The sequence below is a fragment of the Trachymyrmex septentrionalis genome, unplaced genomic scaffold (genome assembly GCF_001594115.1).
Source record: "Trachymyrmex septentrionalis isolate Tsep2-gDNA-1 unplaced genomic scaffold, Tsep1.0 scaffold3, whole genome shotgun sequence".
In the NCBI taxonomy this organism is placed as follows: Eukaryota; Metazoa; Arthropoda; class Insecta; order Hymenoptera; family Formicidae; genus Trachymyrmex; species Trachymyrmex septentrionalis.
The window spans coordinates 95,215-111,345 of record NW_017305462.1 but is presented as its reverse complement, the minus strand read 5'-3'; the positions used below and the strand labels follow the sequence as shown (position 1 = coordinate 111,345).

Here is a 16,131-nt window from a genome sequence, read left to right as displayed (position 1 = left end):
TATTGAGTTGTATTGTTTTACATTTAAAAAATTTACTTTTTATTAAAAACATGATTACATTATTCAAAACTGATACAAGTGTTAATAAATAAGTAATTTATCCAAAAATTATTTAAGTAGTGGAAATAACTTATTTAAAATAAATTTTTATTTTAAATAGAATTAAATTAAATGTTTAATCTTTACTGTTTGTTGAGCTAGAAATGTAATTTATTTGTTTCTTAATCTTTCTTATTATTTATAAAATCACGTTTTTTGTTATAATTTAATAAATGTAAACATCAAATATAATTTTAAGCAAATTAAATATGATAGTAAATATAAAATACAGTTAAGTCTTGAAATGTCATACAGGTTAAAATAAATCTCTACATGTGGTTAAAGGTTAACGGTAATTTATTTAAAATACTTTATTAATTTTAGCTCTAAAATGTGGGTCAAATAATTTTGAAAAATAATGAGAACGTTATAAAAGCGATACAAAATCAATTATTACAATTAAACAAAATCTGGCACAGCCAAGCTTTGTCCATGCGTTTACAAACTTGCTGGCGATATTGCGACGAACGAAGTAATTAATTTGCTTTCACGTACTGCGCACATTATGTGTGGATTATGCCCGTCGCAGTTTGCACTGCAAAGTTCGCGATGTAATTACGTACTTTTGATTCTGTTTGTGCATAATGAGTCGCGAGCGATAAAGTTACCGAAGCCGCCTGCAAGTTTCACTGCGTTACAGCTACGCAATCTCTCGTAATATCGCCAGCAATAATTGATCTACGTTCTACTGCATTTACACTATTCACTTTAGATAATGACCTTCATTTATTTTCATCTGTTAGACTGTAATTGCAATATCTCAGACTTGAGGAAATGTCTGAAATCTGAAGAAAAAATGTTATTTGACGAATTTTATTTAAAGTATTAATAACAAATTATATTTTAAAAATAATTAATAAAATGTAAAATGGAAATTACATGATAAAAGATTAATAAAACTTACGTGAAGGATAAATATATTATTAAATAAAATAGATTGGAATACATACATTTACGTGCATATTTAAGTAGAGCATTGCTCTGTTTTTACAATTCTTTTCATCGATCGAGTAATTTATGGATGATGCAGCTGATGATCTAAAGTGGACGGTATAAACTCAGCTTTACATGCCGGATTGTCACAATAACGAGCTAAAAATGATACTCCGAAAGCGCAGGCCAAAGCGGAACTGAGTAATCGGATTTCCGATGATGGACGAATAACATCATTGCAAAAATGGTCGACCCCGCGGCGACGTATTGTTACGCTAACAAATTCACCCTTTGACTTTTAAACTCGGATTACTACTATTTTGTAGAGAAAAGGGCGTGCACAATGCGTTTCTATAAATCGTTGCGCATGTCATACCCATTATTACATCAGATTAAATGTCCGATTTAGATAGATTATATTAATTATTTAATTATTTTAGCATCAAAATATATTTTGCGTAAAACAATTTCTGATAACGTGTTACGCTTCGAAACAATGAAAGACCATTGAAAGTCAACGTCAGAACGTTGCGAATTACGATTATCGATGCTCGTTAATATTAACTCATCTGGCAACGTTAATTAACGAGCACTATATCGGTGCACATTATGCAAAGCCTGCAGAGACAAAGTTGAAACTATTTCAGGCATGTTTGACATCCGTTTTGATGATGGGGGTGGGAAAGGGGAGAGCAGGGAGAATAAATAAATTGATATCAATGCGCGCATGTCGTGAGAAGTCTCGCTGATGACCTATTGCGCTAATCTATTTTCCAAACGGGATTTATCGAGTATCCCAGCAAATGCAGAAAGCCCACTGTAATATCGAGTTTTGGCGTTAACGTTAAACATTTTCACGTCGCAGCCATTTCGAAACATTCGAGTGCAACGGCTCGTTCGTCCAATCGTCGAATTTATCTCCAGTTCGCTCCGATTAATGTCTGCCCCGCCTGTTATTAATTCACCGTCATCTGCAACAGCTCGAAAGATTCGATTTTTTTCGAAATATATTCCAATTATGTTAACGTTAATGCACAACTGTGATATATTGTATCTGAGAAATAAATTTTGTATTTGGAGCTTATTTATCTCTCTAAGCTTCTATCTGCATTTACAATGCGCGCGTATATATATATATGTATGTTCTACAATTTATATATATGTATATACATTTTTTCCACGAGCCCGAACGCTCATGATATATAAACCATGTGAAACAAAAATTCTCTACGATATTGATATTGTCATGTTGAATAGTAAATCCGTGTTGTTTCTCTATTTCCATTTAATTTTATGCTTACAGATGTATGTATTACATTTACTTTCACAATATGAGTTACAATTTTACAAATCTGAGCATTCATATTTGACTTGTTACAATTGGAAACATCAATTATTAGAGAAACATATTTTTATGTACTTTGGAAAAGTTGGCACAATTTTTCACTATACTCGTATTTGTATGAATTTTTAGAATCGTCCTTTATGCAGTTTGTCCTCGTTATAGTATCGCGGGAGACGTTCTGTGTACGCAGCGAAGGAAAACGGATTTAAAATGGATCTGCATTAATCCGAATAAAGTCTCGGCAAATACGCCGCTAACTTGTGAAGTACTTTGAGACGGAAGACTTACCTGATTAAGATTCTGAGATAATTTCGGAGGAGGTTGAGGAGAAGAATCGGAGGTGGGTTAAGGAAAATTTTTCTCGACAGATCAGAGAATCCCAGTCTATTCCAATATCAAGATACGAAATACCCGATAAGCATCGAGATCTAACTGATCAAAAAAAGATGGAAATTCGAAACTTATTTCTGCCATTGTATAAAAGGGGAAGAAATGAAGTATTAAAAGGGAGAAAATCCCACGTTTGATAAATTTTCAATGAAAGAACAGATAATGTGGTATTAAAGGATTCTCTTTTATCAAAAATTTGTGAGTCAATTACGGGAAGGATGTTCATTAATCGGACTAATTAAACATAAAACGGTTCAATGATAAAAAATTGACTTCTTTTTGAACAATTTGGAAATCAGTATTCAACGTCTAAACGTCTAGAGGAAATGAATAGTCTCGTTATAATGTTTTTTTTAAATGTGTATTAGTAGAAATGCATCTCTGTTTAGTCCCGGATAGAAAATGCACTAGTTCTGATATATAAACACATAAAATTAACTGAATTGACGATAAATAAATTGGAACATACATATCTTTCGAATACTGTGCTCCAAAATCTGTCTTCTCAAAAAGTAAAATTCTCAACTAAGGTAAACTTCTTTCTTACATTTTCTGAACTTTGTGTATGTAAACCACCGGGAAGTGCATACAGTAAGAACATTGGAATTGTAGATTTCTTTCATCGAAGGACTCTCCGGGGACGTTTCCTTATCGCGAGATATACGCGGACCTACCACTTGCCACATCACTCCACCGTGCCACTCTCGTCGTTATGGTCGCGAAAGTAAAACGGAAGTGGCTCTTATCGAAACAAAGAGCGATGTTGATCGTGTGTCTAGTCATATAGAAAGTCTAGTGGAAGCAAGAGGAGCATAGGGAAGAAATAGTTTTCGTGCAAACGAAACATTTCGTGCAAAAAAAAAGTACGGAATAAAACTAAAAGCTGTTATATAAACCAAGGGCATATATTCTAGAAAAACTTGGATATCTCTCATTCTTTCTTAAAAATTCGAAAAATTTCGATTTCCCGTATTTGTCAAGAAACCTGTGAACTAAAGAAACACTCATATTATAAATATAGAATGTAGAAGCAGCATTAATTCTTGTTTATTCTGTACACTTTTCTGGAAGATTAAGATTATACTTACTTAGATGGCAAATATATCCTTTCGTATAGAGCGTATAGAGAAAGATATTTCTTTTCTTTCTTTTAGAAAGGACGCATTAGTGAAACCGCTGTCGTAAAGCTTTACAAGATAGCACGAGAGCGGTTCTCTGTAATTTTACGGTTCAATAATTTCATGTCTCATTCCTACCAATTTTCAAGACTTTATGTCTTGGAACGAAATAAGACACTAATAATATTCCATGGAATAGTATTCCATGTACTACAAGTATATGCTCGAAGCTACAGAATTAGTTATATATTAAATATCGTTAATCGCAAATGGTTGTAAATTCATTGAATTTATGTTCCAATTTAAAACAAAAAATTTAATTTAAAAAGTATTTTTATTATTTTGAATTATGGTATCGTTTAAAAGTTTCAATAAATGCTGTTTCTGCAAAACAAAAAGAGAACTAATTCCTTGCCAAATGCATTATCTATTGGCGCTATTGAGCTTTTCGATTTTTTAACCAAAGAAATGTTGATGTAATATATATTGTAATTTAGTTTTTATGTAAAGAGAAATAAAGAAAAAAGTAGAGCAATTTAAAACCAACACTAGTCAGAAAATATTTATTAAGGATTAAAAATTATGATCGGGTAACACATTCTCTAACCGCCTATTCTATATAAGGAAGAATGAGAGAAACAATCGCCTAGTCTATAAAAATGAGTGACAGTGTGTTAATTAAGAAATAAACACTCTAATTAACATTCTAATGTAAGTTTAATGTGATGCAAATGATCTGAGAGTTCAAATATTGTATTGTATAATACTTTTTGAAAATGTAGAGAAAATATTAATTTGACTTAACAAATAGTGTAAAATATAAAAAACAATTTTTTAATTTTTTGTCTGTTTATTAAAAAGAATATTTTATAAAAAAAATATCTTTTATGCAAGTAGAATAAAATTTGATTTCTATTATTTTGACATATATATAGATATTAGAAAGTAATATTTGAAAGAAATTTGATAATATTGCAACGCTCAGCACGATTCTGTCCGGAACATGGGACAATAAACGGGTCATGTCCGGATACGAGCCGCTTCGGCAGGTAGACGCTTCGTGTTCTCGACATGTCCGTGACAAAGAAGACGATGGCGCACCGACAACACCGTGCACCGTCGTCTTTGTCACCTCTGTTTGCCGCTGGCAAAAGAGAAACTAAAACGACGCGTCGCGTCGCGACGCGATCCCTTTGTGTCGCAGGCATGGCGGAGGGCGGCAGGAAGCATCCGGTGTTGCTGTACATTCACGGCGAGAGCTACGACTGGGGCAGCGGAAACCCTTACGATGGTAGCGTCCTAGCCAGCTACACCGACCAAGTGATCGTCACCATGAACTACCGGTTGGGCGTGCTCGGCTTCCTGAACGCCAACGTGGCGCCGCAGACTAAGGCAAGGGTTGCAAATTATGGCCTCATGGACCAAATCGCTGCCCTGCATTGGGTTAAGGAGCACATCGCACGTTTCGGGGGTGATCCCGAAAATGTCACCCTTATGGGCCAGGGCACCGGAGCCGCGTGCGTGCATTTTCTCGCCATTAGCCCCACCGTTATTCGGGGTAAGTGATTAAAGCTTGTTCAGTTAACATGAGCTCCGACATAGTTAGTTTTGAATGATATATGTCAACCGAGCGAAAAAACGCTATTCACGGGAGCTTATAAACTAACGTAATAAAGTTGGAAAAAAACAGTATTTCATTAAAGGCGACTTATAGTTGTAAATTGTAAAATTCAGGCAGGCGTAATGAATAAATTTCCTCGAGAATGAAGTCAGTCGAAATTTCTGAACCGTTCACCACCATGTTGCGCTCGTAATTATTCAGAGAACACGCCGCGCTCGCGCGTCTCATAAATGATTAAAAGCGCTTTCGCATTACACATAATTGAAGAGTAGCAAGTTTTACATGAGCTTCGTTACAGTGCATTATTTTGCGTTAGTTAATTACTCGTTACACCAATTACGTATTCGCAAATAAAAGGAAGGTGGACTTTGCTCTTTTCGCCTGAAAAATGAATTTTCTTCGACTGACTTACGCGAGCTTGCAAGAATTTATACCGATCTATCAAATTGCAACCGAATCCGCTAACAAGATCTTCAACGATCGAAGGCGAAACGAGCTTATGCGTATCGAGTTCGTCTTTGTAAGCTCTCCTTTCTCATAGTAAAAAAGACGAAGCAAGCAGAGATTCTCAATTTTATCCAAATGATCACATAATACATGATCTTTTATTTGGAAATTTTTAACTATAGATATTTTATATCTTTAAAATTCAAATAAGAACGGATAAAGCCAAATATCTGTGAAGATACAGATTTGAAGATAATTCTGTCGGGTTATCAAAATAATTATATATGCAGGAGAAAGACGCAGTCGAGTTAGTAGCTAGAATGTGAAAACTTTTCGAAGCATTGCTCGTTATGTTTGAATTTTCAACATAATTATTTGGATGATCCGACAAAATTATTTTCAGATCAGTATAAAGTTTAAATTTTTTAATATATTTCAGCAAAATTATTTTTTCCATGCAAACTTAAAACTGCAAGCACGTCCTTCGTATGATTTTAATATTCTGCATATTATTTTATCAGAAAATTATATAATGTCGTCACACAAGGGAATGTAAAGATTCTCTTTGGAATCTCAAGAGCAGAGCGCTGAAAACCTCAAGGTCTAGTGATCGGAATACTCCCGTAGAAAACTTCGTCACTTACGTGCCATCTGTCGCGTGAAAATCGCCATCTTCATATCGCATACTTCACTCTGGAAAAAAAGGGGAGAAAAGAATTTAGAAATGAGAAGTAGCTTAAACCAGCAAGAATATCAGCTTGAAATTTCTTTCTCCCGATATCCGCTACCCCATCCCCTACCCATCTCTTTTGCAGGGTTCGCGATATTTTCGAGGACGAACTCGCGCCGATCGGCGCTGTAACACATTGCCGAGGATATTGGCTTGTCTCCCTTTATATCTTCATCCAGTAGCAGCAGCGGACGATCTTCGTGGTCGTGCTCACGGTTAACGTTCGACGGTTAACAGCCCCTGCAAGCCCCTCCGGGGATGGACACGGCTGAGAGGATAAGGGGAAGCTCTCTCTCTCTCCCCCCCCCTCCCCCACCCCATCTCTCTTTACCTCTTTTCGTCGTGTTCTTTTCATCTTTACTCCATCTCGTTCCTTCGTTCGTGATATTATGTGCGTGAAATATCGTCCCTTCCTACCGACACCACCTTCGTCGTGAGCGCTATTGGAAAATACTTTCTTCCCTTATGAGGAGGGCACAGCCATCCACGCGCGTGTCCGAGATGGAAGTTTTTTTCCTTCCACACTTTTTACACGTCGCGGTTGTTTTACGTTCCTCGTCTACTTCCTTGATTTCATTAATTAAAGAAGCATGATATATCTCAAACGATGAATTACGAGAAATTACTCAAATGATTGTGCAATCGAGTAGTTGAAGAAAGAGTCGTTGACCTGACATTTGAGCGATTAATCATAAAATGTTATCGACATGTAAATTTTACGTTCAATTGAGCGAAATCATTGAGCGTTAAGTTTATGTCTTCAGTGATCTAATTTGCTATGCTTAAAAAGTAGAAGAATTAAGTGGAGATAAGCTTTTTTTAAAAGTCCTGTTGTACATATATCAATTTTGGACCTTCTAGTAATCAGTATTATGACAGAAAGCATAAGTGACTTCACTTTTTAAGCAGTTTGTGTTATTATATATTTTATTTGAGCGTATAAGAAGACACACAAGTGAATTACATACTCCATATCATTTTAAAATTGAATTTGATAGTGTACTTGTTCTTTCCTTCCTTTTGAGGAAGTTGATAATTACATTATTTGTATTTATAAAAGTGTAATTGTGAAAGTATGAAATGTATGAAAAGAAACTTGTGCTACATTAATGTGTGTGTGAAGAGTGATTTCCTTGTACGTAAAATTTACGTAACGATAATAATACCGTATCACTCAATAGCGACAGCGTTCTAGGATTAAATTGACGAAGGTTTCACGATCGTGAAGTTGATAGTTCGTAGAATGTCGTCATAAATGAGATTTATAAAAAATGAAAAAAAGCCTGTTTCATTTATTTCACTTTTGCGATTAAGCATCAGATTTATGGCGCCATTCCTTTCGGTATTCTGACATTAATGTCATAAAATTCTCTCGCTTAATAAAATTCGCATTGTTTGCAAATTCTATTATTTAAAACGCTTGTACTCGTTTGTGTCGCAAGAGAAAAAGCATAATTTTCTTTTATTTGTTTGCGCACGAAAGGATCTCCGATCGGAAAGGATCCCGGCATGCCGACTTTTCTCTCACCATCCTAGCTCCACGGATGCTTCATTCTTTCCCGTATCACAGAGGATAGAAATGAGAATTCCATTTTTCCAAGGCGGCTGTCTCGAGACGCGACGATGTCCTGTTATTTCCTGCTTTTGCTCTCTTAAAAAACCTTTCTCTCTCTCTTTCTGATCCTTTGCACCATCTCTTCTTCCCTCTGTTTCTCTATCACGGTAATTTTCTTAATAAGTTGCTGTTACTTGATAAGTTAATGAGACAATCGAGGCATAACATCTTCTCGAAGTAGAAAATATTCTATCTAGCTTGGTATCTTTTTCCTTGAAATTGAGAAATACATTTTCATCTCTTATTCTTAGAGAATATTCAACAATAAAGTTCAATTCTTGTGCAAAAATTTTTCGTAATCATTTTCAAATATTATACATTTTTAGCATTCTTTACAACTTTTTTGATTATAATTGAAAATCTCACGTTTACATAACACGCTTTGATAAGTAAACGTAGCAAATGAATGAAAGTTATATACGATATTACATGTAACAGGAAAAAAAAAACGAAAGAAGTAATTTGATATACAAGGCAAAAATAATTTTTATCTTAGCGCGATGCTTATAATGCAACCACTGACGAGCTAATGGCGTCAAGAGGAGGAGCGGAGATTGAAAATTCCTTCTTAAAGTACAAAACGGAGCATCCCGTTTTTCCTTAGGCAAATAACGTCTACGTGAGTACGCGCGAGAATGATTTTCTTCTCGGATAATTATGGGTCGTTGGTCATCTCTTTTCTTTAAGTTCGAGAACGACTTTTGGTTTGTCTTTCTTTTCTGACTAGGAGTAACGACGTGGCTTCCATCCACTCGCAGCGCCATTTTCGCCAGCATAATTTCCTCCTCAAACAATCCACTTGTATAATATTCAGTGTCGCAATCGCGCTTCTTCTAGCATCAGACATAATGATTCAAAATATCACGCTCCAAAATATTTAATCATCAAGAGACATACAAGTTGAAAAAAAAACTTACAGTAAACCAAACTTAGTATAGAGAATAAATTACGAAATAAAATAAAATAAATAACTGCTTAAGATATAAAAAGTAATTAAACATTTTTACGAATAAAATGTTCTTATACGTCATATATCACGGTTGAACAAATATCTATTATTAAAATATTTAAACACAGACATTACAGTATTAAAAAATCAAAATATTGTAAATATTAAAAAGTTAAAACATTGTAAATATTACAAATATTAAGTAAAAAATATTGTATTTACCTTAAAATTTAAATATTAGAAAATAACGAATAATAGGTTTGTAAAATAGCACAAAAATAATTCAAAAGCTAAATATAATTAATTTTATAACCCCACAGACACGCACATAGTATAGTATATATGAAAATAATCGAGAGGTATTTTATTTATTTGCAGGATTATTCAAGCGAGCTATACTACTGTCAGGTAGCGCTCTTTCATCCTGGGCCGTGGTGGAAGATCCTGTATCCTACGCTCTGAAATTAGCCAAGGCGGTCAACTGTTCCATTCCTGATGATCTTCTTAAAGATAATGAGCTTATAGTCGATTGTTTGAGAGAAAGTAGTCTAGAAGAACTGATGCAAGTCGACATTCAGCCCCCAACATTTCTTAGTGCGTTTGGTCCAAGTGTCGATGGCGTCGTCATTAAGCCAGACTTTCAAAAGGATCTTCTTTCTTACCTCGGTCCTGAATTTCAAGGATTCGCGTAAGTTTCTAGAGTCTATTAATATATATGTAAGGTTCCAAGTTGCTCTATGATTTTTATAAATTATAAAAGAATGCTTTCTTTTATAAACAATAAAACATTCTCTGTTAATTTTCAATTCTAAAAATTGTTTTAAATTTCAAAATTCTGGAAATCTCTCCAAATTAATATATTTCAAGATTTTTCAATTTCTTTTTAACTTTCGATACAGAAACAAAGTGCGATATAAAATATGTTTGTCCGCACTGCGAACTCTTAGTGCCATTTTGGACGTAGCCATAGTGCAAATCGGGAAAAGGATAAAATCTGGAGACACAGTGAGGAAAAAGAGGGAAAAGGGGAAAATCCTCGGATTCCGGTAGAACGGGCTTAATAGAGTTTTATGGTAATGCGGCGTATATTTCTACATTTTCTTTCGCGGCGGCAAAGGAAATCCGTGAAGCGGCGGAAAAGTTATTTTGATGTGTGCACTTCCGGGCTCGGCTTTGCTTTCTTGCCCAGAGAGGGGTCTCGCACTTAACGTCGGCTTCCACAATAATTTCGCCTTCCGTCTTCCGTCTGACGGATCCCGGAGTTTTCTCGTTAAATGGAAAAAGGGAGCTAAACGAGCCGGTTCCACCGCGAACATTAGCGTGGTTCATTAACGCGATTGTAAACGACCTGCCTCAACTCTACAACGTCATTAGCATACTTATACAATCGAAGATCGCACCACGTTCGTACCGGAAACCCTGGAACGAGTTTGTGTTATCATCTTTACTTTCTAACCAAGTTACAATTTCCACTTGCAATCGCAAGTCCAAACAGATTTAGCAGATGCTAATGATTTCCGTATCCTAATTATTCAAAAATTATATATGTATATTTATATTATCTTGCATTCTCTAACAATAAAATTATGATCTTACATAATTGCTACCTTCTGTTGATTTATTTTATATTAACATTTTTATTTGCTACTCAATTTTTCCTTCACTTCTTTATTTCTTTATACATATATAAGATATTTACCTGCAAATATACATAATAAAAATATTGTACACATATTAGAAATAAATTTTACTATTCAAATTATTCAATACAGTTATAATGTTAACTTAAAATTGTGATGCTTGATTTTAGCCCTCTCCCAAAGAAAGCTGAACACGGCGCACCAATCACGAGCAACAACAAATATGATTTATTATTTGGCGTGACAACAAGTGAGGCTTTATGGAAGTTTGCGGAAAAAGATGTTCTGCAAGGATTCGAAGGAGAAAGAAGAGACAGAATCATCCGTACATATGTGAGAAATGCATACGTCTATCATCTCACGGAAATATTTTATACGGTAAGTCATCGTCCTTCATTTAATCAATTGAATGAAATTAACGAATTTCATATGACAATAGCTGTACAAAATGTGCACTAAATCTTGGCTCCGATTCTTTGAGACTAATTCAAAATTTTAATTCTAATAAAAAATTCTTATTCGATAAAAACATTAGATATTTTTCTACGCCTAAAATCAGAATTTAAAATTACTTCCCTAGAATATATAAAGAAATCTTTGAAAACTGGACAATAGCAATTTTTAAAAAGTAACGATACATTATATTTATTGCTAGCAGTATGTGACGTGCCGCGCATATTTGCGGCGCGTACATCGTCGGATACGCGCGGAATTTATCGCAGGACGTAATTGTTACGTTTCGCATAACGATTGAATCGCGAACATTGCATTTTGTCCAAATACACCGACGATGCAATTTCATTTGGGCCAGCGCGTTATCGGTCTATGCAGGTCGGGCATTACTTAATAATTATAGCCAATTAAATAATTACGACTGCGACAATATATTTTTACGAGCGCCAATAGCAGATAACGCGCTTGACCGCATTCCTGATATAACGATAAGAGAAAATAAATCTGATATTGTGCGCAAAACTCGCGACAACTTTACTTTTACAATTTTTTAGTTAGAGCGTAATTGAAAATTATTTTAAAGGAACGCGATTTGATTTCAGCTAAATGCTTTTACAATCTATTTTATTTTTATTGAAACGCACGCACTATCGCCGAAAATTTTCAATACACTCTTCATAAAGTATAGTATATATTAAAAATATATCGTTAATAATATATTGTAGGCAATGGTTATTTAATCGATTAAAAAATATAATATCTCAACGAGAAGACAAACAAATTATACTTGTAATTTTCCAGTAAGCACTTGCCACGTAAACGATAGACTTGGAATTCGTTTTGTATTCAGGTGGTGAATGAGTATACTGACTGGGAGCGAACAGTTCAACATCCCGTCAATACAAAAGACGCATGTGTGCAGGCATTGAGCGATGCACAATTCGTGGCGCCGCTCGTACAAACCGGAGATCTCTTCACCTTGAGACACACTAAGAAACCGAACAATCCTCATATTGCACCGATCCTCGACAGCGAGGAGGAGCCTATGCCTAAGACTTACTTTTATGTGTTCGACTATCAAATGAAAGACGGCGATTATCCTCAGGTAAGTGTAAAACTAACAAAAAGATGAAATTAGGATTTCATAATCATACTTGTGCGGGTGATCGAAAATTAAAAATCCGCTACATAACATTTAGAAATAAATTAAAAATCCTGCTTATAGTTGCATTTTCGCAGATGGCGAAAAATCAATTCTGACGTGATACGATCTAATAAATAAATAAATCTTGAGAATTGATTTTTTTAATAATTGCAATTTAATTGAGATTTATATGACGACTGCAAATAAAAAAGAATTGTAAACATCATTAATGCTGTTTTGCATTTTATAAAATCAATTACATTTTTATGTTGCTCAGAACATCATAATTAATTTGAAAATTTTAATCCTCAATATACATAACAAAAAGTCAATAGCGTAAAATTTTACGTTCAACGCACTATAACGAGTATTTGATGGGTTAACCAATTTTCGGGTAACACCGTCCAATTATGGATTTATTTCACTTTTGTTCTATATCTTTCAATCGTGGCTTGTTAAAATGATAATGCTGTTCGCTCCCATGGGTGCTTAGCTTCATTAATTGCAGGGATGCAAGTTTAGCAAAGGCAATTATTCGTTTGTTGGTGGCGTCGGATATTCTCATGTAACCGCGTGATGACTGTTTTCCTTCTGTCTCTCTGCCATCGTCCATTCGCTATTTGCCGGTTCAAATTATCGGCATGTTTACGTTCAATTATGCACAGATTACATTATATGCATGGTGTTATATTATTGTTCACCGCGATGTGCCACGACGCCTTTCATTATCAATACGAATTCAGGCTCTTTTGACAAAATTCGAATAATATACGTATTATATCATTTTTATACAGAATATCTTATAATCAACGTTTCGTGTAATGTTTTTAAAAATTAATTTTTTAAATATAAAATCAATTTCAAAAATTTGATTAGGCTGATTTAATTAATATAGATATCATTGTATGTTAAACGATGAAATTTTTTGGACAAGAAAATACAAAAGGGTTAAAGAATTTTTAAACCACGATTTATTGATTTAATTAGTATTTTTATTAAATTATTAGATTATTTATTTTATGAAAATAAATTATCTTATCTGTCTTATTACATTATTTATACTGTATTATAGAAAGATAAAAATTGCAATTAATGAACAAATAGGTGACACTACAAATCTTAAATTAATTTCAAAAGGTTCTTTTCCACTTAAATTCGTTACGCAGAAATTCTATTGCATCAATAATTGATCCAACGAGTGGTCGATTAGATAACAGAGTAGGTATGTGAGAGTGACTCTACAGTTTCCAGAGAAATTCCGTTGAGTAAATATGTACGGAGATCGCGTCGGTAGAATAATCAGTCGAATCGCGGGACTATCGTGCTGCTTTCCGTTGTTTGTGATGCTGTCCCAACCTGGTGGCATCTAACATTCTGCCTTTATCTCGCGATACGCGTCTCCTCTGTTGTTTGCTATCGTAAAACAGATAGAATCCTTCTCCACCGGGTTGCATCCATAATTACTCTGAATAAACAGTTACAGGTTGCCAACATTTCGACCATTTCACTCGTAATTATGCTTGTACATTAATTATTGATTCAGTTAATATCCTTTTCTATCCAGAATGTGTTTCATTAATACGCGTCATGCAGAAATTTACGCTTATTGCATATTATCGACGCAACGGTTAAATTATTTTATAATATATGTTTTACTTTGGGGTAAGTAACACGTTCTTGTGCAATATAGGACAACTGATACTTTTTCTCCAAGTTAAAATATATTCCGTTTATTTTATTTAGTTTGTATCTTTCCATTCATTTTCGGCGGTTTCTCTCTTTTATCCAGATAAATTCAACTGCCTGGCTTACATGTATGTTAGCTTCAGGATGATTCGTTTGTTTGAAAATAATTATCATGTACCTTATTTGTTTAACCCAAGATAAATTGAATAAAAATAAATCGAATAAAAAGAGCAAATCTCTTTACTTAATTTCGTAATTAATATTTGTAAAAAATCAAACAAAATGCGAAGTAAATGCAGACAGCCTTTTTTTTACGTTATATTTCGTTAACTTAACATCGTGGAATTAAAAGAGTTTATTTTCTGCATTTTTTTTTTTTTTTGGTTATATTATTTGAATTAAAGAGAATATTAGAGTAATGAAAATGGAAAATGCACATTCATCTTTATCATACAACGATCACGTTCTTTAGTTGCGAATAAATGCTTTACCATGGCAAGACACACACATCCTACTTTAGAAGATAATAGAAAGATTCGATTTACGATGGAACCGGTGCACGTACGTCGAATATAATAAGGATGCCATTGCGTCATTTGCAGTCGACGGGTTTCTCATGACAGCCATTACGAAGTACGAACCCAATTCTATTTCAATTTACGTTAAAATTATTTGCAGAGCTAATCAGTTTATCTGCTTTTTTCCCATTCTTTCATCCCCTATAAGTTTTTAAAATATATTAAATGCTTTTATTTTATCGTTCAATAAATATAAATTGTGAGAAAGCGAGATTATCGCGGTAGATTAAGAGTGATTTTATGCTTTTTTTACAAATAGCTTGTAAAAAAGTATGTATTTTAAAATATATTTAATTCTTATATTTATTATATATTTAATAAACTATAAATTGTTTGTTTTTTATTATCTCAATAAACTAATAAAAATATTTTAATTTCACAAACTGCTTACCATTTGCGTTTTTTAATAAAAATGTATAAACAACAAGCCGCTTTTAATAGCAAGTGAAAAAAAATGCCAGATAATTTACAAAATTATGTTGAATTATATGCAATTACATTTATTATACAAAAGATGAGTAAACGTACAAAGCAAAATTGAGAAAAAGCCTCATACGCTAGCATTCTAATAAAAAGAACACACATCGTATATAAATCTCGCTTCACTTATCTTTATTGTAACATACAAACGAAATTCGTTAGTTTATCAACCTTCCTTTTTAAAATCTGTTTTAGCAATTGCGGCTGATAACGTTATTTGAAGAATAATTTGATTTTTATGACAAGAATTTAAAAAAAGAAGATCTTTGACCAATTAGATGACCGTGTTACGTTTTTGGGATCGGTTCGTATTCATAGTCCGTTCATAATCGTATTGCGGTCGCGTACATAGGCCAAAGGACGTTTCGTCGATGTGTGAGCAGCACAAAATATTCCAGTCATGTCACGCGCACCACATGCACGGCAACACGCCACCGCGTTTGTTCACAATACAATTTTCCTACTTTTTCACATTCGCTAGCAATACCTTGTCCTACAGGCAGGCATCTTCCCGTTCTCTTTACGCTTATACTTTACTCTGCCTGCAAAAACCGATTTTCCAATAGCTCAAAGCCACATATATTATATCATATTAGGTAGTTGGATGTTTCAGAAAGTCTGTAATAAAAATTTATAGAGAGTCTCATTTCGGATAATTTTATTCAATCAATATAAGAGTCACTGTAAAATTTGCCTTTATTGATCGATTAGCAATTTTTTTCTATCGTCTTAGCAATCTTTCGAAACTGAACAAATTTATAAAATTTAGTTTTTAGAAAGATAACTATTCAAGAAGAGTAGTATTATATATTTTATATGGTCAGAAAATACGAATCATCTTGTGCGATTCATACGAAAAGATGATATAAATGATGTTCGATTCGCATACCCGATGAAAATGAA

General features: G+C 33.9%; 1 protein-coding gene across 1 annotated transcript in view; it reads left to right on the top strand.

Moving 5' to 3' along the window:
* Positions 1-16,131, top strand: part of LOC108749553 (neuroligin-4, Y-linked-like) — a 251,026-nt gene that overhangs the window by 153,066 nt on the left and 81,829 nt on the right. Inside the window, exons 5-8 of the mRNA XM_018488328.1 lie at positions 5,090-5,443; positions 9,626-9,935; positions 11,058-11,265; positions 12,191-12,445. Of these exons, the coding sequence (XP_018343830.1) occupies positions 5,090-5,443; positions 9,626-9,935; positions 11,058-11,265; positions 12,191-12,445 (1,127 nt within the window). The remainder of the gene's footprint in view (positions 1-5,089; positions 5,444-9,625; positions 9,936-11,057; positions 11,266-12,190; positions 12,446-16,131) is intronic.